Source organism: Papio anubis, chromosome 7, assembly GCF_008728515.1.
Source record: "Papio anubis isolate 15944 chromosome 7, Panubis1.0, whole genome shotgun sequence".
Classification (NCBI taxonomy): domain Eukaryota; kingdom Metazoa; phylum Chordata; class Mammalia; order Primates; family Cercopithecidae; genus Papio; species Papio anubis.
In genome coordinates, this window is record NC_044982.1 from 112,403,112 (window position 1) to 112,429,093 (window position 25,982).

The window sequence follows — 25,982 nt, forward strand, 5'->3', positions numbered from 1 at the left end:
AAGGCTACTGTTAAAAATCCACATTGTGCACAGAGAAAAAGAATAAAAGAAAACAGAAGCATGAGTATGTGTCTGGGAGGGTATATTTGGCAATAGAATTAGGAAAACAATTTTCTTCTGTTTATATATGTGCATATTTTGCTTCAGTGGAGCTGTGATATCTCTGTATAAAAAAATAAAATAGAGCAAGGCAATTACAAAGTTTTTCAAGTAGGACTGTGCTCAGATGCCTGTAAGTTGTTTAGGTTTTATACTGGGGACTGTGGGGAATTGTTGAAGCTCTTTGAGACAGGCTTTGATAACATGTGTAAAGCAGTTCTCAGACTTTTTTTTGTTTTTATGGTCATAAAAATTAGTGAGGACTCGAGTGTACTATATGTATGAAAGCAGTTCTCAGACTTTTAGGTTTTTACATTTGTAAAAATTATTGAGGACCTCAAATATCCCTTGTTATATGGGTATATTTATTAACATTTATCATGTTAGAAATGAAAAGTAAGAAAATCTTTAGAAAATTTATCAAACATTTAGAAATATTATAAAATCATTATTTGTTCACAGGAATAGCATATTTTTATATAAGCAACTTTCCCAAAACAAAAAAAAAGATTAATGAGAAGAGTCATATTATTTTACCTTTTTGCAAATTAATGTCCAGCTTAATAAAGATAGCTGAATTCTCACATCTGCTTCTGTATTCAATCTGTTTTAATATTAAATTCCATGTTGCCTCAGCTCTACTGTGTGCTTGTAAGAGAATGAGAATGAAAAAGTTTTGATCTTATATACCTTTTAAAGACTCTGTCTGACCCCAGGGGCCAGATCATACTCTAAAAACTGCTGGCGTAGTCTATGAGAAAGAACTCAAATAATACTAATTATTCTTCGACTTGATAATAATTATTGTCTTGATAGGAATCAAATCATGAAACATAGTAGTGATTTTCAAACTGTAGTTCTTCCTCAGATCAGATCCTGCATCAGAATCATCTGGAATCATTTTTAAAAGGTAGATTCGTGGTCCTGCAGCCTATTGATTCTGACTCACTTGGTTTTAGGGGAGGAATCTATATTTTGGTAAGCTCTTACTAACAATTTGATATGCCTACTGTTATAGGAATTTAAAATCATGAACTCTTATAGTTAGGAGACCCTAAAAATTTAGCTAGTTTTTAATTCCCTCATGTTACAAATGAGAATAGTTTAGGTTAACAAAGAATGACTTTCTTTTTTTTGTTTGTTTGTTTTTTAAAGACAGAGTTTCGCCCTGTCACCTGGGCCGGAGTGCAGTGGCACAGTCTCAGCTCACTGCAACCTCTGCCTCCCAAATTCAAGCAATTCTCCTGCCACATCCTCCCAAGTAGCTGGGACCACAGGTGCGTGCCACCACACCTAGCTAATTTTTGTATTTTTGGTAGAGATGGGGTTTCGCCGTGTTGGCCAGGCTGATCTTGAACTCCTGACCTCAAGTGATGCACCCACCTTGGCCTCCCAAAGTGCTGGGATTACAGACGTGAGCAGACTTTCTAAAGACCCACACTTCCTCACATGAAGTAAGTTATTCATATGAGGAAGTAGTTCAACAGTAGTTGAACAGTAGTTCAAGTTTGATCCTTATTGAACAGTATTCAGTAAAGATCAAAGTTAAATGCCAGAATGTTTGGCACAGGCATGTGGAAGGAGATGGATTGGAGAAACTAATCTGAAATAGGTTCTGTGGATGTCCTGATGTGAGGGAGGGAGACAGGAAGAAATTGATGGTGACTCTGACCCTAGAGCATGTAGCATGTAGGCAGATATCCTTGACTCAACTAGGGGGCACAGATATAGGTGATGTGCCTTTGGCTATAGTAAGTCAGTTCGAGCTCTGCAAGGGATATCCCAGAGCAACTGGTAGATAGTACATCAATTTGTAAAACTGTTCAATGTTTGCTTATCTTTTTAAATTGAAACCTATTTTTGTAAAAGGAATAATTTCCTCCTAACCCTACCTTTTGAATATGTACTGGTGTTAATCAAGCTCTACTACCTCCTAGTGGTAGTACCCTAAATGGTAAAAATGTCTCAGAAATCTTAGGAAAGAAAAAATCTCAAAATGTCTCAAACTGGAGTCTAAAAGTCCAAACGTATACAATGTAGGTGATGATGTTAAAGAATGTAAAGTTGAAAAAGTAGAATAGGGTCAAAATAAGGAGTCTTGAATGCAGATCCCTTTGAAAGGAACCATTATATTATAGATGATAAAAGAAATAACATCAGGAAATTGGTCATTTGGGAAAATTTGCCATCTGTGCATTGCTGGTAATATAGAAGGTTGAGAACATGGTGAATAGCAGGTTATTTTACTAATCCAGGTATGAAGTGATAAAAGCTTATATTACAGCGTACTGTAGATGAAATTGTGAGGAAAAAAGTAATCAAGATACATTTTAATGTAATATTAATATTTTGATGATATGTTGATTATTCAAAAAGTAAGATAAAGAGTAAAAATAAAAGTTGTACTTTTAACTTTCTACTAGTTTTAAACTACTGAGTAATCCTTTCCAGTTGCTAACTATTATGTGTAATGTAGCTGCCTTGAAGTATATGGAACAAGCAGCATCAATAAGTTTTTAAAATGATCACTATTAACAGTCAAAAAATAAAGTGTAGAAAAATTTAGGATAGATTAGAAGATAAAGAAAATGTGGATAATCAAGGTATCAAGTATAGTCTTGGTATATGATGTTTGTACATTTACATCTGAATATAGATTGTATTTGGGTCTTTATAACATTTCAACAGGAAAGAGAGCTAACATTTGTTTGATTTTTGTCTGAGTAGCATATTTTTCAACATTTTCTAATTGATTCCTTATCATAATTCTGGGAAGTTAACATCATCCTGCTTATCGTAGGGATGACAAAACTGAGGTTCATAGAACTAACCTGACTAAAACTTCATAGCTATTAATTGGTAGAATTAAAATCAAGTCTGTCTGTGTCTTTAGTGTCCATATTCAGTGACATCATGTTGTTCTTCATTTAAACAAAGTCGTTTAAAAGTATTGATGATGACAGTGATGATGATCAACTCAAAAGAGGCTGTCCATTTTCCTTGTCCTTCTTTCTTGCCTAGCTCTCCAGTTTTATCATGCTGCATCTTATTCCATATTGTGTTACCAAATGCAAATATTGGTTTATGCTGGGTGATAATTACTTTGACTCCCAGTGCCTCCTTTTGTTATTCCTGCTGGGTGAGCAGGTAGCCAAGTTCCTGTTTATGTTGAGAGAGTATTTAGTTAAGCAAGAATTTGAAAATAATTTATATTTAGAACTTTGGGTATAGGTTTGACTCAATTCTGTTAAAAGTGAAATTTCAGTATGTGATCAGTCTCTTTATTCCAGCATATAAAGTGTCTCTTTCTGGCAAAAGAACCATGTTTTTCTCCTGTTTACTCTTCCTTTCTATTTTTAAAAACAAGACAGGCATTTTCTATTAGACTCTAAATCTAAATACACTAGGTTTAAATCCATCTATGTCATGTAACCTTGAGCAAGCTTCTTAACCTGTTAGTGTCTCAGTTTCCTCATCTGTAAAATGGTTACCTAACTTGCAGGTTTATTATGAAGATTAAATAAATTAATTCATGTAAAGTGCTTATCATATATTAAATGCTGTACGAGAATTTAGAACCACACTAGGAATATTTTCAAAGGAAATAGCCAAATACATAAGTGTTCTTGTTTTTAAAATATAGCAATGACCAATATTTTGTCATTCTCAACATAGTTTATGTCCTTGAAGAAAATCATTTTGAATTTATTGGAACATAAGATTGGTTGACTATTTGAAAATGAATCAGTTATAATTCACCACATTAATAGAAAATATTTATGGAGAAAAATTCTAATTTTCTCATTAGATTTGGAAAAACCAATACATCTGTTCAACAGAAAAACCTCTTAACAGAGTGAAATTGTTGAGGGAAACCTCCTCAATCTGGTAAAAGATATCAACCAAAACCTTAGAGGACATATCATACTTAGTGATGAACTATTGATAGCATTCCCTTTTAACACAAGACAGACTATATCTGCCACTGCCATTTCTATTTTATACTAAACTGGATGTTGTGGTCAATTTGGTAAGATTGAGGAGGAAATGTAAGAATCAGAAAGGGAAAAATAAAAGTGTCGTTATTTATGGTTGTTAAAATTGTGAACTCTTGGTTGAGAGCAACTTAAAGAAAACAGCATAAAAGATTTGATCAATAAATGAAATTAAAGAAAAAGAAAAAGATGACCTTACTGAGCAGAAATCATAAAGCAAAATGGCAAGCAACAAAAACATAAATTGGATTAAATCAAAATTAAAATTACGTGCTTCAAAAGATCCCATCAAAAAAGCAAAAAGACAACCCACAGAATGGGAGAAGATATTTGTAAAAGATACTGGTAATGAAAGATTTCTATCCAGAATATATAAATAATTCTCACAGCTCAATAATAAAAATACAACTCAGTAACAAATGGACAAAGGAATTGACATTTCTCCAAAGAGGGAATAGACATTTCTCCAAAGAAGACATACAAATGGGCAGTATATTCTTAAAAAGACACTCATTCTAATTAGTCATCAGGGAAGTCTAAATCAAGTCCATAACAGGATTCTGCTTTACAACAACTAGAATGAGTGGAATATATATATATCTCTCTCTAATATATATATATATTAGAGATAGGGTTGTACTCTGTTAAGCAGTCTGGTATGCAGTGTTGCCATCATAGTTCACTGTAATCTTGAACAACTTGGCTTAAGCAATCCTCCTGCCTCAGCCTACCAAGAAGCTAGGACTACAGGCATGCACTACCATACCTGGCTAATTAAAAAAAAAAATTGTGTACAGAGATGGTGGGGTCTCACTGTGTTGCCCAGGCTAGCCTCAAACTACTGGGCTCAAGTGACCCTCCCTTCTTGGCTGCCCAAAGTGTTACAGGTGTGAGCCACTGCTCCCGGTTGGATGAGTATATTTAAAAAGACAGTAACAAGAATGTGGAGAAATTGGAACCTTTATATTTTGATAGTGGGAATGTAAAATGGTGCATCTGCTTGGGAAAACAGTTTGGCAGTTCTTCAAAAAGTTAAACGTAGGATTTCCATATGATCCAGTAATTCTGGGCTTAGATATATATCCTCAAGAATTGAAGATACATTCAAACAAAAATTTTATAGAGGTAGTAGATTAGTGGTGTGTAGAGATGGGATCAGAAGGAATGGAGTCAGGATTGACTGTAAATGGGTACAGGGTTTTATTCAGGAGGAGAAAAATGTTCTAAAATTAGGTGGTGGTGGTAGTGGCTGCATGTTCTTGTGTATATACTCAGAAACATTATATTATACATTTTAAATGGATGATTATATAGTGTATGAATTCTACTTCAAAACTGTGTTTTTTTTTTTTAAATAAAATGACAGGAATAATGCTAAACATTATTCATTGTAATTATAAAGATTTCTTATTGAAAAAACAGAAATCCTAAATTATGTGAGTTAAAATGGTATGGTAGGGAACCACCAAAGTTCGTACCTCCACAATGTAGTTAATTAAGTGAGAACCAACTTTTTTGGAACGCTGGAAAGTAATCAAAAGGCCACTGAAATCAAGGAAATGCTTAATCAAGTAAAATTAACTGAATATCAGTAAGAGAGTTTTATGGCATTTTAACTTATCTTGGTCTCATCTCCTACTCTCCACCTCAACAGCAGCCTTGAAGACAACAGTCTGTATTCCTGGTACAGATACCTACTTTTGGAGGCAACATAACAGACCATATTCTCAAAGAATTGTAATTGTCTGTTTTGCCCTGTCTGATGGCTACCTGAAGCACTGGGTCAGATGATTTGTTTTTATTTTTACCTAACTCAGAATTCTCCTAGGGCTGAGGAGGCCACCTGGGGGATTTTTTTTTTTTTTTTTAATTTAAAGATAAATGTACTTAGTCACTATTTCCCAGGGAAAGGGAGAACAGTTGGGGTAAACAGTAGACTAACCAAAAAGCTTAGAGAGAAAGGCCAGAAATAGAGAACTCTGAGAAATAAGGGCTTTGTGAAAGCAAAAGAGAAGAAAAACTTAGCATATAAGGAAGGGATCCTTAGTATGGTTAATCGCTGATTTCTCACCGGAAACGATGGAGGCCACTTGGCAATGAGATGACATATTCAGTGTACTGAAAAAATTTTTTTCAGCCCTGTTAACCAAGAATTTTATGTCTGGCAAAGCTGTCCTTCACAAAAGAAGGAGAAATTAATACATTCCCTGATAAACAGTAACTGAATTAGTTTGTCATTAGTAGACCTGCCCTAACTCATTTTACGAAATCAGCATAACACTGCTACTAATGCCACATAAAGACAGCACAAGAAATAAAATCTTCAGACCAATATCCCTTATGAATATAGATGCAATATTCCTCAAGAAAATATTTTAGGAATGCATCAGCATATTTAAAAGATTATATATAATAATTCGGGTAGTTGACATAGAAAAAAGTCACACAATATAATATATCATATTAATAGAATGAAGGGAAACATAAACCATGATCAACTCAGTTCATGCAGAAAAAGTATTTAACAAAATCCCACCTTTTGTAATAAACACACCCAACAAACTAGGAATAGAAGGCAACTTTCTTAATCTGGTAAAGGACAATTAGGAAAATCTCACAGCTGACAGCCATACTCAATGGCGAAAGAATGAAAATTTTCCCTCTAAGATCAGGAAGAAGATACGAAGCTCTACTCTTGCCACTTCTTGCCATTGTTGTAATAGAATTTCTACTGGCAAGTAGGCAAGAAAAACTAGTAAAAAGTATCCAAATTGGCAAGGAAGATATGAAACTATTTCTGTTTTAAGATGACATCTTAAACAGCAGGTCCTCAAATAATGTTGTTTCATTGTAACATTAATGATGAAAAAAAAAATCAATTCCTGGCCAGGGCCACTGTCTATGTGGAATTTCCACATTCTCCGTGTCTGCATGGGTTTTTTCCATGTACTCTGGTTTCCTCCCACATCTGAAAGATGTGCACATTAGGTTAATTGGCACGTCTAAATTGTACGAGTATGAGTGAATGTAGATACGTACTTGAGTGCACCCCATGATGAAATGATGATGTCCTGTCTAGGATTGGTTATGGCCTGTACCCTGAGCTGCTGGGATAGGTTCTGGCCTATAGACTTTGATAGGCTCCAGAGACCCTGAACTGGAATAATTGGGTAAATAATTATCTTGTCTTCATTAATTTTTCTTAAATGAATATAGAGCTCAGATTTATTTCAGTGTTTAATATTAGAAGTGTTTCAGTCTTTATTTAGAAGTTTGGTGATGTTTTTGTGACCAGAAACCTGCCATAGCAACCTTATTCTTGTTAATATTAATTAGCCTATGTTAAAATTAGTTTTGCTATACATTGTTAAAACTGCAGTTTCAAGAACCTATCTACTACATTGAGGACTTACTGTACTTACAGTATCCTAATAATACACACACACACACAAAAGTATCCACACCCAATTTTACTGTGCTAATAAACAAATTTGACAAAGTTTCAAGAAACAAGATCAACATACAAAAATAGGTCATATTTCTATATACAAACAATGAGCAATCCAAAAATGAAATTAAGAAAGCAATTACATTTGGCAATGACATCTGAAAGAATAAAGTAATTAATAAGAAATTTAACCAGTGTGGTGTAAGACTTGTACATTGGCAACTGCAAACATTGTTAAGAGAATTTAAAGAAGACCTGAAAAATTGAAGGACATTCTGTGTTTCATGCTTTAGAAGACTTAATCAAGTTCTGGGCGGAGAGGGGCGACCACCATCACTGAGGCTCCAGTCAGCCATTTTCCCCTGCTGCTGGTGCCAGTAAGACTGGGCATTTTGGACAGGCAGCAGTTCCCCACAGTGCAGCACAGCGGCTGGGACAGTTTGTGACCAGACTGCTTCTTTAAGCAGGACCCCAATTCACTCCCCATCACCAGGCAAGGCCTCCCTGTGGGAATTTCAGCATCCCCAGCCAGGAATTTATGGACAGAACTCTGATATCCTGAGAGGAGCCCCTAGGAGGAGGGGCACCTGTGGTATGGTGGATCAGCAGTCTTAATCTTTTCTGCCTGCTGGCTCTGGAGAGTCAGGGCAGCCCAGATGAGGGGGATTCCCCTTAGCATAGCACACCTACTCTGCCAAGGGGCAGCCAGACTGCTTATTTAAGCAGGTCCCTGATCCCGTTTCTTCTGAGTGAGACGTCCCAATAGGGTTCACCAGACACCTCATAACAGGAGTGTTCCAGCTGGCGTCAGGTTGGTGCCTCTCTGGGTCAGAGCTCCCAGAGGAAGGAGCAGACTGCCATCTTTGTTGTTCTGCAGCATCCACTGGTGATATATCCAGGAGCAGGAGGGACCCAGGGAAATAGGGTCTGGAGTAGATCCCCAGCAAACGGCAGCAGCCCTACAGAAGGGGGACCTGACTATGAAAAGAAAAATAGAAAGCAAGAGCAACAACAACATCAATGAAAAAGACCCCACAAAAACTCCATTTAAAGGTCAGCAGCAGGCCGGGCACGTTGGCTCATGTCTGTAATCCCAGCCAGCACTTTGGGAGGCCAAGGCAGGCGGATCACCTGAGGTCAGGAGTTCAAGACCAGCCTGGCCAATGTGGTAAAACCCTGTGTCTATTAAAAATACAAAATTGAGCTGGGTGTGGTGGCACGTCCCTGCAATCCCAGCTACCCAGGAGGCTGAGACAGGAGAATCGCTGGAACCTGGGAGGCAGAGGTTGCAGTGAGCTGAGATTGCACCACTGCACTCCAGCCTGGGTGACAGAGCAAGATTCCATCTCAAAAAAAAAAAAAAAAAAAAAATCCAGTCTGTCACTGATGGACATTTGGGTTGATTCCAAGTCTTTGCTATTGTGAATAGTGCCGCAATAAACATACGTGTGCATGTGTCTTTATAGCAGCATGATTCATAATCCTTTGGGTATATACCCAGTAATGGGATGGCTGGATCATATGGTACATCTAGTTCTAGATCCTTTAGGAATCGCCATACTGTTTTCCATAATGGTTGAACACCATGGAATACTATGCAGCCATAAAAAAGGATGAGTTTGTGTCCTTTGTAGGGACATGGATGCAGCTGGAAACCATCATTCTTAGCAAACTATCACAAGAACAGAAAACCAAACACCACATGTTCTCACACATAGGTGGGAACTGAACAATGAGATCACTTGGACTCAGGAAGGAGAACATCACACACCGGGGCCTATCATGAGGAGGGGGGAGGGGGGAGGGGGGAGGGATTACATTGGGAGTTATACCTGATGTAAATGATGAGTTGATGGGTGCTGACGAGTTGATGGGTGCAGCACAGCAACATGGCACAAGTATACATATGTAACAAACCTGCACGTTATGCACATGTACCCTAGAACTTAAAGTATAATAATAATAATAAAAAAAGCAGCCTCAAAGATCACAGGTAAATAAAGCCATGAAAATGAGAACGAATCAATGCAAAAATGCTGAAAACTCAAAAAGCCAGAGTGCCTCTTCTCCAAATGATCATAACACATCTCCAGCAAGGGCACAGAACTGGGCTGAAACTGAGACAGATGAATTGACAGAAGTAGGCTTCAGAAGATCAGTAATAATGAACTTTGCTGAGCTAAAGGAGTATGTTCTAACTCATTGCAAAGAAACTAAGGATCACGGTAAAACATTACAAGAGCTGGCCGGGTATAGTGGTTCATGCCTGTAATCCCAGCACTGTGGGAGACCGAGGTGGGTGGATCACAAGGTCAGAAAATTGAGACTATCTGGCTAACACTGAAACCCCATCTCTACTAAAAATACAAAAATTAGCCAGGTGTGGTGGCAGGCACCTGTAGTCCCAGCTACTCGGGAGGCTGAGGCGGGAGAATTGCTTGAACCCAGGAGGTGGAGGTTGCAGTGAGCTGAGATTGTACCACTGCACTCCAGCCTGGGCGACAGAGTGAGACTCTGTCTCAAAAAACAAACAAACATTACAGAGGCTGTTACCCAGAATAACCAGTTTAGAGAGGAACGTAAATGACCTGATGGAGCTGAAAAACACAACATGAGAATGTCACAATGCAAACACAAGTTTCAATCACCAAATAGATCAAGGGGAAGAAAGGATATCAGAACTTGAAGACTGTCCTCCTGAAATAAGGCAGGCAGACAAGATTAGAGAATAAAGAAAAAAAAGGAATGAACAAAACCTCTGAGAACTCTGGGATTATGTTAAAAGGCCAAACCTGTGACTGATAGGGATAACTGAAAGAGATGGGGAGAATGGAAACAAGTTGGAAAACACACTTTAGGATATCATCCTGGAGAACTCCAACCTAGCAAGACAGGCCAACATTCAAATTCATGAAAACCAGAGAACCCCAGTAAGATGCTTCACAAGAAGATCAACCCCAAGATGCATAATCTGTCACATTCTCCTTCAAGGTCAAAGTAAAGGAAAATATGTTAAGGGCAGCCAGAGAGAAAGGCCAAGTCACCTATAAAGGGAAGCCCATGAGACTAAAAGCAGACATCTCAGCAGAAATTCTACAAACCAGAAGAGACTGGTGGTCAGTGTTCATCATTCTTAAAGAACATCCAACCTAAAATTTCATATCCGGCCAAACTACACTTCATTAGTGAAGGAGAAGTAAAATCTTTTTCAGACAAGCAAATGCTGAAGGAATTTGTCACCACCAGGCCTGCCTTGCAGGAGCTCCTAAAGGAAGCACTAAATTTCAAAAGGAAAAAACATTACCAGCCACTACAAAAACATGCTGATGTACACAGACCAGTGACATGAAGCGACTACATAAAGAAGTCTGCAAAATAGCCAGCAAGCATCATGATGACAGGATAAAATCCACATGTAACAATATTGACCTTAAATGTAAATGGGCTAAATGCCCAAATTAAAAGACGCAGAAGGGCAAGCTTCATAAAGAGTCAAGATCCATCAGTGTGCTGCATTCAAGAGCTCCATCTCACATGCAAAGACACACATAGACTGAAAATAAAAGAATGGAGGAAAATTTACCAAGCAAATGGAAAACAAAAAAGCAGGGGTTGCAATCTTAGTTTCTGACAAAACAGACTTTAAACCAACAAAAATCAAAAAAGACAAGGGCATTACGTAATGATAAATGAGTCAATTCCACAAGAAGAGCTAACTGTCCTAAATGTCTATGCACCCAGTATAGGAGTACCCAAATTCATAAAACAAGTTCTTAGAGACCTACAAAGAGACTTAGAGTCCCACACAATAATAGTGGGCGACTTTGGCACTCCACTGTCAATATTAGATCATCAAGACAGAAAATTAACAAAAATGTTCAGGAGTTGAACTCAGCTCTCGATCAAGTGGACCTGATAGATATCTACAGAATTCTCTACCCCAAAACAACAGAATATACATTCTTCTTGGTGCCTCATTGCACTTACTGTAAAATTGATCACATAATTGGAAGTAAATCACTCTTCAGCAAATGCAAAAGAACTGAAATAATAACAGTCTCTCAGACCACAGCGCAATCAAATTAGAACTCAAGATTAAGAAACTGACTGAAAACCACATGGCTTCATGGAAATTGAACAACCTGCTCCTGAATGACTGCTGGGTAAATAATGAAATTAAGGCAGAAATTAAGAAATTCTTTGAAACCAATGAGAACAAAGAGACAACGTGCCAGAATCTCTGGGACACAGCTAAACCAGTGTTAAGAGGGAAATTTATAGTGCTAAATACTCACATCAAAAAGCTAGAAAGATCTCAAATCAACACCCTAACATCACAACGAAAAGAACTAGAGAACCAAGAGCAAACAAACCCCAAAGCTAGGAGAAGAAAAGAAATGACTAAACTCAGAGCAGAACTGAAGGAGACAGAGATGCAAAAAATCCTTCAAAAAAATCAGTGAATCAGGGGCTGGTTTTTTGGAAAAACCGATGAAGTAGGTAGATAGATAGCTAGATGAATAAAGAAGAAAATAGAGAAGAATCAAATAGACACAATAAAAAATGATAAATGGGATATCACCAGTGACCCCACAGAAATAGAGAATACTGTGTTTCCACGGTACTATATACTGTGTAGACCCCACCATCAGAGAATACTATAAATACCTCTATGCAAATAAACTACAAAATCTAGAAGTAATGGATAAATTCCTGGACACAAACGCCCTCTGAAGGCTGAACCAGGAAGAAGTTGAGTCCCTAAATAGACAAATAACAAGTTCTGAAATTGAGGCAGGTGATAAATAGCCTACCAACCAAACAAACAAACAAAAAAACCCAAGACCAGATGGATTTATAGCTGAATTCTACTAGAAGTACAAAGAAGAACTGGTACTATTCCTATTGAAACTATTCCAAAAAATTGAAAGGGAGGGACTCCTCCCTAACGCATTCTATGAGGCCAGTACCATCCTTATACCAAAACCTGGCACAGATACAACAAAAAAAGAAAACTTCAGCCAATATTGCTGATGAACACCAATGCAATGATTATTCTCAATAAATACTGGCAAACTGAATACAGCAGCACATGAAAAAGCTTATCCACCACGATCAAGTTGACTTCATCCCTGGGATGCAAGACTGCTTCAACATATGCAAATCAATAAACATAATTCATCACATAAACAGATCTAAAGACAAAAACCACATGATTATCTCAATAGATGCAGAAAAGGCCTTTGATAAAATTCAACATTCCTTCATGTCAAAAACTCTCAATAAACTAAGTATTGAAGGAACATACTTCATAATAATAAGAACCATTTATGACATACCCACAGCCAATATCATACTGAATGGGCAGAAGCTAGAAGCATTCCACTTGAAAATTGGCCCAAGACAAGGATGCCTTCTCTCACCACTCCTATTCCACATAGTTTTAGAAGTTCCGGCCAGAGCCGTCAGGCAAGAGAAAGAAATAAAGTGTATTCAAATAGGAAGAGAGGAAGTCAGAGTGTCTTAGTTTGCAGATGACGTGATCCTATATCTAGAAAACCCCATTGTCTCAGCCCAAAAGCTTCTTAAGCTGATAAGCAATGTCAGCAAAGTCTCAGGATACAAAATCAATATGCAAAAGTCATAAGCATTCCTATACACCAACATTAGGCAAGCAGAGAGCCAAATCATGGATGAACTGCAACTCTCAATTTCTCCAAAGAGAATAAAATACCTAGGAATACAGCTAACAAGGGAAGTGAAGGACCTCTTCAAGGATAACTACAGACCACTGCTCAAGGAAATCAGAGCAGACACAAACAAATGGAAAAACATTCAATGCTCACAAATAGGAAGAATCAGTATTGTTCAAATGGCCATAGTACTCAAAGTAATTTGTAATTTCAATGCTATTCCCATTAAAATATCATTGACATTTGTCACAGAATTAGAATAAAATATTTTAAAATTCATATGGATCCAAAAAGCTTGTATAGCCAAGACAATCATAAGCTAAAAGAACAAAGCTGGAGACATCACACTACCCAACTTCAAACTATATTACAGGGCTACAGTAACGAAAACAGTGTGGTACCGGTACATAAACAGACGCCTTGACCAATGGAACAGAATAGAGAGCCCAGAAATAAGGCCACACACCTACAACTACAATTCTATGAGGCCAGTACCATCCTTATACCAAAACCTGGCACAGATACAACAAAAAAAGAAAACTTCAGCCAATATTGCTGATGAACACCAATGCAATGATTATTCTCAATAAATACTGGCAAACTGAATAAATACTGGCAAACTGATCTTTGACAAACATGACAAAAGCAATGGGAAAAGGATTCCCTATTCAATGAATAGTGATGGAATAATTGGCTAGCCATATGCAGAAGATTGAAACTGGACCTTTTCCTTATACCGTATACAAAAATTAAAGACTTAAATGTAAAACCCAAAACTATAAAAACTCTGGAAGACAACCAGGGTGGTACCATTCGGGACATAGGCATGGGCAAAACATGACGAAATTGGAAAAAGCAAGTGCAACAGAAGAAAAAATTGACAAATGAGATCGAATTAAACTAAAGAGCCTCTGCACAGCAAAATAAACTATCAGAGCAAAGAGGCAACCTACAGAGTAGGAGAACATTTTTGCAATCTATGCATCTGATAAAGGCCTAATATCTAGAATCTACAAGAAATAAAAACAACACCATTAAAAAGTGGGCCAAGGACATAAGCAGACACTTCTCAAAAGAAGACATTCATGCAGCCAACAAACCTATGAAGAAAAGCTCAACGTCATTGATCATTAGAGAAATGCAAATCAAAACCACAATGAGATTCATATCAGAATGGCAATTATTAAAAAGTCAAGAAGCAACAGAGGCTAATGAGGTTGTAGAGAAATAGGAACGCTTTTACATTGTTGGTGGAAATGCAAATTAGTTCAACCATTGTGGAAGACTGTGGTGATTTCTTAAAGATCTAGCACCAGAAATACCATTTTACCCAGCAATCTCATTATTGGGTATATACCCAAAGGAATAAAAATCATTCTGTTACAAAGGTACATGCATGCATATGTTCATTACAGCACTATTCACAATAAAAAAGACATGGAATCAAACCAAATACCCATCAGTGATAAACTGGATAAAGAAAATGTGGGACATATACACCATGGAATGAATACTATGCAGCCATAAAAAGGAATGAGATCATGTTCTTTCCTGGGACATGGATGGACCTGGAAGCCATTATCCTCAGCAAACTAACACAGGAACAGAAAACCAAATACCACATGCTCTCAGTTATAAGTGGGAGCTGAACAATGAGAACACATGGACACAGGGAGGGGAGCAGCACACACTGGGGCCTGTCAGAGGGTGTGGTTTGGGGTGGGAGAGCATTAGGAGAAATAGCTAATGCATGCTGGGTTTAATACCTAGGTGATGGATTGATAGGTGCATGAAACCACCATGGCACACATTTACCAATGTAACAAACCTGCACATCGTACACATGTACCCCAGAGCTTAAAATTTAAAAAAAAAATTACATAGAATTACAAGAGACCTCCTAGTAGCCAAAACAATCTTGAAAAAGAAGAACAAAGAGGACTGAATTACTCAATTTCAAAACTTATTACAAACCTATAGTAATTAACTGTTACCTTAACATAAGGATAGACATATAAATTATTAATCTATATTCTATTATATTCTAGTCCATTAGAATTGAGAGTCCAGAAATATGTCCAGGTGTTTATTGCCAAGCTTTGATGTCTGCCAGTAGACCATACATATTTTAAAAAATACATTTCCATGGAACATTTATAAAACATGAACAAACAACAAAACACAAAAGACCAAGAATTCTAATTCCTCTAATTCTGAAATGGAAATTATATATTCATTGTGCATAAATCAATAAAACTAGAAATTTATTACAATAGATCAAAGCCCCACCTCACCACCACCTCTGAAAATAAACAATGATTTTAACACAGCAAAAAATTGGAATACACTTAGCTAGAGAAGATGTACGAACAGCAAATACCCACATAGTAGGTTGTTTAAATCATTATTAGGAAATTGCAAATTAAACCACAGTGAGATACCACTATACACCCACAGGAATTTCTAAAATTAAAAAGATTGGCCAAACCAAGTATTGGCCAGGACTAAAGCAACTGTAACTTTCATACTTTACTGTTAGAAATGCAAATTGGAATGATTACTTCAGAAAATACTTTGGTCATTTAAAGTTCAGAAAATACTTTGGTCATTTAAAGTTAAGTACATGCTTATTACGTGACCCACTCCTAGGTAATTTATCTGTGACAAATGAAAACATTTTTCACCCAAGGACTTGTCTGCAAATTTTCATAGTAGCTTTATTCATAGTAATCCTAATCTGGAAAAAAGTGAAATGTCTAACTTGTGAGTGGATAAACAAATTTTCAGGTGTCTGAACAGTGGAACATTATTTTTTTGTGTGCTATGTTGTCTCTTTGTTTACTTGTTTCACTGGATAAATAGTGAGGGAAATTATAATCTTTTTTTATTATACTTTAAGTTCTAGGGTACGTGTGCATAATGTGCAGGTTTGTTACATATGTATACATGTGCCATGTTGGCGTGCTGCACCCATTAACTCGTCATTTACATTAGGTATATCTCCTAATGCTAACCCTCCCCGCTCCCCCCACCCCATGACAGGCCCTGGTGTGTGATGTTCCCCTTCCTGTGTCCAAGTAGTCTCATTGTTCAATTTCCATCTATGAGTGAGAACATGCAGTGTTTGTTTTTTTTGTCCTTGCAATAGTTTGCTGAGAATGATGGTTTCCAGCTGAATCCATGTCCTTACAAAGGACATGAACTCATCTTTTTTTTATGGCTGCATAGTATTCCATGGTGTATATGTGCCACAGTTTCTTAATCCATCTATCATCAATGGACATTTGGGTTGGTTCCAAGTCTTTGCTATTGTGAATAGTGCCACAATAAACATATGTGTGCATGTGTCTTTATAGCAGCATGATTTATAATCCTTTGGGTATATACCCAGTAATGGGATGGCTGGGTCAAATGGTATTTCTAGTTCTAGATTCTTGAGGAATTGCCACACTGTCTTCCACAGTGGTTGAACTAGTTTACAGTCCCACCAACAGTGTAAAAGTGTTCCTGTTTCTCCGCATCCTCTCCAGCACCTGTTGTTTCCTGACATTTTAATGATGGCCATTCTAACTGGTGTGAGATGGTATCTCACTGTGGTTTTGATTTGCATTTCTCTGATGGCCAGTGATGATGAGCATGTTTTCATGGGTCTGTTGGCTGCATAAATGTCTTCTTTTAAGAAGTATCTGTTCATATTCTTTGCCCACTTTTTGATGGAGTTGTTTTTTTTCTTTTAAGTTTATTTGAGTTCTTTAGATTCTGGATATTAGCGCTTTGTCAGATGAGTAGATTGCAAAAATTTTCTCCCATTCTGTATGTTGCCTGTTCGAACAGTTGAACATTATTAAGCAATTAAAAGAAATGAACTAGTGATACATTCAACAGTTTAAATGAATGGCAAGAGCTTTATGCTAAATGAATTAATTTAGAGACAATATGGTGTATGGTTGTAATAATTGTATATTCTAGAAAGCCTTACTGGTAGAAAACAGATGGCTGATTTCTAGGAGCAAGAAGTAGGGGAAGAGATTGACTAGAAAGAGACAAAAGAGAACTTTGTGGTGTAGTGGAAATCTTTCATATCATGATTGTGATTTTGGTTATACTGGGGTACATAATAGTGAAAACTCATTGAATTATACACAAATTTAAAAATTTTTATTGTATGGAAATCATATCTCCATGAAACTGACCAAATTTTTTTCAAATCATAGAATAAAACATTTTTTTGGAAGCAAGGGTGACAAAAAGAAAACATTTTCAATATGAATTGTTAGGAGTAAATCAAAGTGAAAACTATAGATTATTTGAAATTTATGACAGTATGAAACTTACAGGATGTTACCAAAGCTTTGCTCAGAATGAAACTTTTGCTTTAAATGATTTTGTTGTCAGTTGATGTAGAAATGATGTAAATAACTCAAGGAGCTAGAACGATATTGTTATCACCCCCATGGAAAACAAGATAGATGGATTTACTTAGTTTTATTTAACAGATACACATGTGACACTTACAATATACTATTTTTTATAAAGATAAAAAAATAGAGATTTAATTTCTTAAGAAGATTTGTAAAATAGCCTGCAAAAAAGCTAATAAAAAATAAAATGGAGCGTACATATATCCCACATTATGACTGAGAGGGAGTATAACCAAGATGATATTGAGATTAATAATGAGTAAATGCAATGTACAACACTACACCAATAAAATTTTAAATCTTACCAAAGTAGACAATCATCTAAAAAGCAAATCATCAGATTGTAATTGTGGCAGTATATCTGAAAGGATTCTTTCAACCTTATCTCTTGCTATTCTCACATTTTAATCTTTTGCTCTGACCAAATGGGTCTCCACAATGTTCTAAGCATAACTTGTATTTTTCCTTATGTTCAGCATTGTTTACTCAGTTTTCTCTGGTAGTAATGCCATTTCTTTTGTATTCAGAGACCCTCTGACTTTCAAGAGAGTACACATTCCATTTCCTTCAGGAAACTTAGCTGGAAATGAGCATATCACATTACTTACCTGTCACTTACTCTACCCCATGGAATTATGTTTTTGTTTGTTTGTTTGTTTTGTTTGAGACAGAGTCTCTCTCTGTTATCCAGGCTGGAGTGCAGTGCCGTAATTCTTGGCTCATTGCAACCTCCGCCTCCCAGGTTCAAATGATTCTCATGTTTCAGCCACCTAATTAGCTGGGATTACAGGCACGCGCCACACACCCAGCTAATTTTTGTATTTTTAGTAGAGACAGGGCTTTGCCACATTGGCCAGGCTGGTCTCGAACTCCTGACCTCAAGTGATCCACCTGCCTCAGCCTTGCAAAGTGCTAGGATTACAGTCGTAAGCCACCGAACGTGGCTGGAATTATGTATCTTTCTATGCTGTTATGTCATCTTCTTCCTTCTGCAGACTAAGTTTCTTGAATATTCTCATTATGTATATACCTCTTTGTATCCCCCCCATACTATAGTTTATGAAGAGTCAAAACTCTGGAAATAAATATTTAATTGAATGCTAAAAGTGAATCAAATGGGAGGTGCTTCCGGATGGTTGACTAGAGGCATCTAGTGTGTGCCTCCTCCACGACAAAGAACCAAAATAGTGAGTAGATAATCACACTTTGAACAGATCATCCGAGAATACTGGCATTCAACTGCGAAGTGACAGGAGACACCTAAAGCAAGCTTGTGCAATGCACATCCTGCAGGCCACATGTGGCCCAGGATGGCTTTGAGTGCGGCCAAACACAAATTCGCAAACTTTCTTAAAGCATTATGAGATTTTTTTTGTGATTTTTTTTTTTTTAAAGCTCATCAGCTATCGTTACTGTCAGTGTATTCTATGTGTGGCCCAAAGCAGTTCTTCTTCTTCCACTGTGGCCAGGGAAGCCAAAAGATTGGACACCTCTGACCTAAAGCAAGATAGGAGAGGAAAGTGAGGTAGCCTGTTCAGCTGGGAGCCTGCAGAGGCTCCCCAGTATGGGGAAAGGAAGTGCGTGATCCGCAACAGTCTATATTCCCACCGCGGACTCCTGCATCCAGCCATGGGAAAGCCCCTGCAACTAACATAAGAACCTACTTGGAGACCACATAAAGGTATTGTTCCAGAGAGGGAGTCCATGCTTGGGCCTCACATACCCCTGAGCCCTGAGCAGCTACAGAAAGGTGCCACAATCACAGTCCGGCTCCTACCAGAGGTACATTCTGCCCAGGGATCCAACAGCTTCTGCATTTCCGTAACTCAAACCCTGCTGACATTCCCTACCCCCTGCCAGCACCACAGTTGGCCTCTGCCTCCAGGGATGAAGTAAGAGCCATTGGCAAAGACTCTACTGCCCCTAGCGGTGAGGCCACTGTAACATCTTCATACGTCCGAGAATGAACTTCCCTGCCAACAGCAGCCACCACTGTGGGCCGCTGAACCTGGGGCCAATGCACAAGCAATGTGCATGCTTCCCAGCTGCCTGCATATGGGTGCTGCTACTGAGAGCAACTTCACTCTCCCTAGTAGTGGGGCTGCAGTGCAGCCACTGCCATGCTCACCCAAGCATTCTGCGTTAGTCCTGAGTATTACCCCATGCCAGCCTACCAAAGCTAGCACCTACACATACCACCAGAGTGCCTGACAACAGATCCACCCAGCTCATCTCCACACCCCCAGTAACCAAGCATGTTACTCAGAGGCCTGGGGACTGCCCAGCCCAGTTCGCCATTATTGGTACCTGAGTATTCATTCTGGGGGATTAAGGGAAAGCCCACCCAACCTGTCATTGCAGGTGGGGATTCATCCACCTGCAAGCCTGGGGACTAGACTGCCAGCCCATGAAGGCTACCACCAACAACATGAGTGTGAATTACTTGGGATCCAGAGGTTATTCATACCAATGCTACTGCCATTACCCATACCATGGCCCCAGAACCCACCTTCCTCACTAGCCCATTGTTGCCACCCCTGTCACCAGAGCAAGCTGCCTGGACTTGCTCACCTGGACCTGCTAACACTGGTATCAGTGTTTGTCATTGTGGAGCCTAAGAACAAGTACATTTGGCCCCCTGCTGCCACTACTGGGACTTGAGGTGTCCCCATCCCCAGCAAAACTTCACCAGAACCTTCACTAACAACCCTGCCATAAGTCACTGAGGAAATCACATATACCACTGATGCTGTTTACAACTGAAAAACAGCGTATGTGACATATGCAACATCATAAGGTCACAAAATACTCAAATTTGCAGTGTCCCAGAAGGTGAAGAAAAAATGAAAGGTAACTTGATAGGAATAGTATTGAATCTACAGGTTACTTTGGGCAGCCATTTTAATGATATTGATTCTTCCAATCCATGAGCCCATATGGAATGTTTTTTTATTTATTTGTATCATATATGATTTATTTCAGTAATCTTTTATAGTCCTCGTTCTAGAGATCTTTCACTTCCTTGGTTTAAATGTATTCTTAGGTATCTTATTTTTATGTATGTGTGGCCATTGTAAATGGGATTGTATTCTTGATTCGGCTCTCACCTTCAATGTTATTGTTGTATAGAAATGCTACTGATTTTTGTACATTGATTTTGTATCCTGAAACTTCACTGAAGTCGTCTTATCAGTTCTAGGAGCCTTTTGGCAGAGTCTTTAGAGTTTTCTAGGTATAGAATCATATTGTCAGTGAAGAGAGATAATTTAACTTATTTTCCTGTTTGAATGCCTTTTATTTCTCTTGATGATTACTCTGGCTAGGACTTGCAATATGTAGGAGTGGTGAGAGTGGACATCCTTGTCATGTTCCTGTTCTTCAGGGAAATGCTTCCAGCTTTTGCTCATCCACTATGGGATTGGCTATGGGGTTGCCATAGATGACTTTTATTATTTTGAGGTATGTTCCTTCAATTCTTAGTCTGTTGAGGGTTGTTTTTTTTTTTGTTTTTTGTTTTTTGTTTTTTTTTTATCATGAAGGGATGTTGGATTTTATTGAAAGCTGCTTCTGCATCTGTTGAGATGATCATATGGTCTTTGTTTATCAATATCATTTTTTACAAAATTATGAAAAGCTATTCTAAAATGCATATGGAGCCATAAAAGAGCCTGAAGAGCCAAAGCAATCCTAAGCAAAAAGAGCAAAACAGGAGGCATTACATTACCCAATTTCAAACTATACTATAAGTCTACAGTAACCAAGACAGCACATGGTACTGGTACAAAACCAGACACTTAAGACCGGTGGAACAGAATAGAGAACCCAGAAATAATGCAGCACATCTATAGCCATCTGATCTTTGGTAAAGTTGACAAAAATAAGCAATGAAGAAAGGACTCTTTATTTAATAAATGGTGCTGAAATAACTGGCTAGCCATATGCAGAATAAATAAATTAGACCCCTACATTTCATCATATACAAAAGTTAACTCAAGATGAATGAAAGATTTAAAGGTAAGACCTCTAAACTATAAAATTCCTAGAGGAAAGCCTAGGGAATACCATTCTGGACAGTGGCCTTGGCAATGAATTTATGACTAAGTCCTCAAAAGCAATTGCAATAAACACAAAAACTGACAAGCGAGACCTAATTAAAGAGCTTCTGCACAGCAAAAGAAACTGTCAACAGAGTGAACAGATAACCTACAGAATGGGAGAAAATATTTCAGAAACTATGCATCCAAAGGTTTAATATCCAGAATCTATAAGGAACTTAGACAATTGAATAAGCAAAAAACAAATAAAGCCATTGAAAGGTGGGCAAAGGACATGAACAGACACTTCTCAAAAGAAGACGTACAGTCAACCAAGAGACATACAAAAATGCTCACAGGGTGAGATGCCACACTCTTAAACAATTGGATGTCATATGAACTCATTATTATTCATTCCTGTAAGGAGGATACCTCGCTATTCATGAGAGATCCACCCTTGTGATCCAGCCACCTTTCACTGGACCCCACCTCCAACATTGGGGATCACATTTCTACATGAGATGTGCAGGGGACAAATATCTAAATCATATCATAGGGATAATACCATATTGAATTTTTAGATACTTGTGATACTGTTGAATGTACAATAGTCAGCACAATGCTTGGAACATACTCCAGCATGCATAATTGTTACTTTTCCCACCTTTCAGATGAGGTCACAATTACTTGCAGCTATCAAGTAGTTATTTCTCCATTTTGACATGCAAAATGTTTATATTTGTAAAAATCTTTATATTTATAAATATCGTAATATTTAGGCTGATGGCAATGAGCATACTTTAGTTGAAAAAATGTGTAATTTCATATTTTATTCCAATTTAGATATTTCTTTATTCCAAAGAATCACCTGTCTAGTTTGCTTTTTTCCTCATTAAAGCTATTGTAATTTGCATCGTTCTCACTTTTTTAGGTAGGAGTATTTTTTTTTCACCTGTCATTACTCTCTAGATTGTTTTACGTTGTGGGTAATTTTTTCATAGATCACTGGATGAATTCTTTGACAACAGGATCCTTTGGATGAGCAGTTAACATTTAAATTGACATTTTCCTCTTTTTTTTTCTCCAAAAAGAGAAGTATACAAATTAAGTCAACATTAATGGATTGCTATAGTGAGAACTATCTTAGATAAGTGACCAGCTTGATGACTGTCACCTACTAGTTTAGGCAAGCTGGAGCCTAGTTAGAAAGGGGCAGAGAAGTATCTCAAATTTTCTGAACCTTTGGTATTTAGTCAGTATAAAAAACAAAAACAAAACAAATCTTTGAGAATCTGGTCAAGTTATTTCCACTGCCTTTTTAGTTATTTCTAAAATTAAATGACTGTTTTTTGTATTATTCTTTACCTGTATTTATCTTTTCATTGTATAACTCTTGAGGTACATAGGTAGTCAGCCACTTCAGTCACCAAATTTAATAGGCTGAGTGTTAAATTTAATAGGGGAAAAATACAGCCAACATTTTGCTTTATTATAAAAATTAGCAGTGAAATAACTGTGTTAAAACCTTTTTTCTCTTCAGGGCTAAGGAATATGAGAGTTTAATGGAAACCAAAAATTCTGGATCTGATTCACCTTATAAAGCAAAGTGAGTATTCCACATTTTAGTTCTCCTTTTCTTCAGTCTATGCCTATAACAGAAGTGTATCTCAACCATCATGTTATGTCTGTAATTAGGTTCTTTGTTTCTGATTTCTAGAACAACATTGTGTTAACACAGTAGTATCCAACTAGAGGAGAGTTTGCTGAGGATATTTGGCTGCGCCTGGGCACAGTTCTTGTGAGCACAACTTGAGGCTGCTAGCATCATGTGGGTGGAGGCCTAGGATTCTGCTATATATTATTCAGTGTATAAGACAACCCTCACAGAGAGAACAGTGACTTTTTCACTGTGAAAAGTACCAGTAAAAGAGTCATCTGTGCAAAATTAATGCAGGAACAGAAAACCAAACCCTATGTATTCACACTTGGGGAGTTGAACAAGGAGAACACATAAACAGAGGGAGGGGAACAACACATGCTGGGGCCTGTCGAGCGGGGATGAGAGGAATGTTAATAGTGCCAAGGTTGAGAATCCCTGTTCTAACAGATCAGGTTCTGGCAAAGCAAGGCTGTGCTGGTGCTTGCTCTGAGGAGATCTCTTTAGGGATTGTTCCGCAGGCCAGTCTGTAAAGAGAATTAGCGTTCTCTAATGCCAATTCTCACGAGATTTTAGATGAGACTTCAGACTTCACCATTGAGGTGTAAATGTAATTAAACAATAGCTAGGTAAACAAAGGCATCATCATTTTGCTTCTCTTAAAAATACTGTCAGTAGAGCTGCAGTAAGAAAAGTACTCACAAACACTATTGAAGGGAGTACAGACTAATATGGTCTTGTTGAAAAGCAGTGTGCATTATCAGTTTAGAAAGTCTTATTCAGATCTAAGACTGCTCAGTGAAATAGTGCAAAATGTGCTCAGATATTTATATACATAGATGACTCTTTTAAAAAAATATTTATTTTAAGTTCTGCAGTACATGTGCAGGATGTGCAGGTTTGTTTCATAGGTAAACATGTGTCATGGTGGTTTGCTGCACCTATCAACCCATCACCTAGGTATTAAGCCCAGCATGCATTAGCTATTTGTCTCAACGCTCTCCCTCCTCTCATCACCCCTCGACAGGCCCCAGCGTGTGTTGTTCCCCTCCCTCTGTTTATGTGTTCTCCTTGTTCAACTCCCCTTTATAAGCGAGAACATGTGGTGTTTGGTTTTCTGTTCCTGCATTAATTTTGCATAGATGACTCTTTTACTGGTACCTTTAACAGTGAAAAAGTCAAGAAACAATTTAATTTAAGTGCCCCAAGTTGAGGAATATCCATAACCACTTGTTGGTGTACATATGCTATAGAATGTTAATGTAGCCATTATTTGCATTTACACTAGAAATAGTCTTGCCTGTCAAAAGATACCCATCAGCTTACTGCTTTTATTTATTATTGTTCTGAAAGTATTAGGCATTGCAATAAAAAAATAAATACGTATAAAACATTAAAGAAGTAAGAAAATTATCAAGATTATGAAGATACCGTACATCACAAAGTCCAGGAGAATGGAGTGAAAAACTAGTAGAAGCAACAAGAGAAATCAATTCAGTAGGATGGTGGATTACCAAATTAATATAATAACAATAATAGGTAACATTTACTGAGCCATTACCTTATGCTAGACTCTATGTGTGCTAACTCATTCCTGACAATAATTCTTTGAGGTTAATTAGGGAAACTAAGCTCTAGAGAGGGTAACTGGCCTGAAGCTACACAACAGCATATCTAGCATACAAAAATTAATAGCTTTCTTTGCAATAACCACTTAGAAAATATAAATATATTTACAGTAGCAATAAAAAGAAGTAAAATATTTAAGAGAAAACTTAACATATTTTTTTTTGAAGACAAGAGTCTCGCTCTGTTACCCAGTCTGGAGGGAAGTGGCATGATCTAGGCTCACTGCAACCTACACCTCCCAGGTTCAGGCAATTCTTATTCCTCAGCCTCCCACGGAGCTGGGACTACAGATTTGTGCCACCATGCCCAGCTAATTTTTTGTATTTTAGTAGAGACAGGGTTTCACCTCGTTGCCCAGCTTGGTCTCGAACTCTTGCGCTCAGGCAGTCCACTGACCTCAGCCTCCCAAAGTGCTGGGATTATAGGCATGAGCCACCATGCCCAACCTTTAAGAGTAAACTTAAGAGAAAATGTGAAGGATCTATTAAAAGAAAATCTTAAGAAGCTAAGAAGAGATATAAAAGACTTTTGGAAATGGAAAGACAGATCATATTCTTGGATAAAAGACACAGGACAGTAAGTTTGCTATAAATATTCCTACAAATGTAATGTAATTCCTATAAAATAGCAACCTTTTTTTCATAGATCTAAAATCATTCTAAAGAGAATGTAGAAACGTCTGAGAATTTCTAAGAAAAATTTTTGAAAGAAGGAATATGAGTTAGGACTCAGCTAATGGATATTTAATAAAATTTTAAAGCTGCAGTCACACATGAATAAAAATGCAAATTGTTGGAAGAGTGTTCTTTTGTTGTTGTTGTTGTTGTTGTTGTTGTTTAAGACAGAGTCTCACTCTATCTCTAAGAGTCTTAGAGTGAGACTCACTCTAAGAGTCTTAGAGTGAGACTCACTCTAAGAGTCTCAACCTCTTCCTCCTGGGTTCAAGTGATTCTCGTGCCTCAGCCTCCCTAGTAGCTGGGATCACAGGCGCCTGCCACCACACCCA

The 25,982-nt window shown here is 37.6% G+C and overlaps 1 protein-coding gene across 20 annotated transcripts in view; it reads left to right on the top strand.

The window, feature by feature from the left end:
- The window catches only part of SCAPER (S-phase cyclin A associated protein in the ER), a 553,621-nt gene that overhangs the window by 259,821 nt on the left and 267,818 nt on the right, over positions 1-25,982 (top strand). For all 20 annotated transcript variants that reach the window (XM_017960807.3, XM_021940762.2, XM_017960810.3 and 17 more), the window contains one exon: positions 23,231-23,296. In XM_017960807.3, coding sequence (XP_017816296.1) covers positions 23,231-23,296 — 66 coding nt within the window. The remainder of the gene's footprint in view (positions 1-23,230; positions 23,297-25,982) is intronic.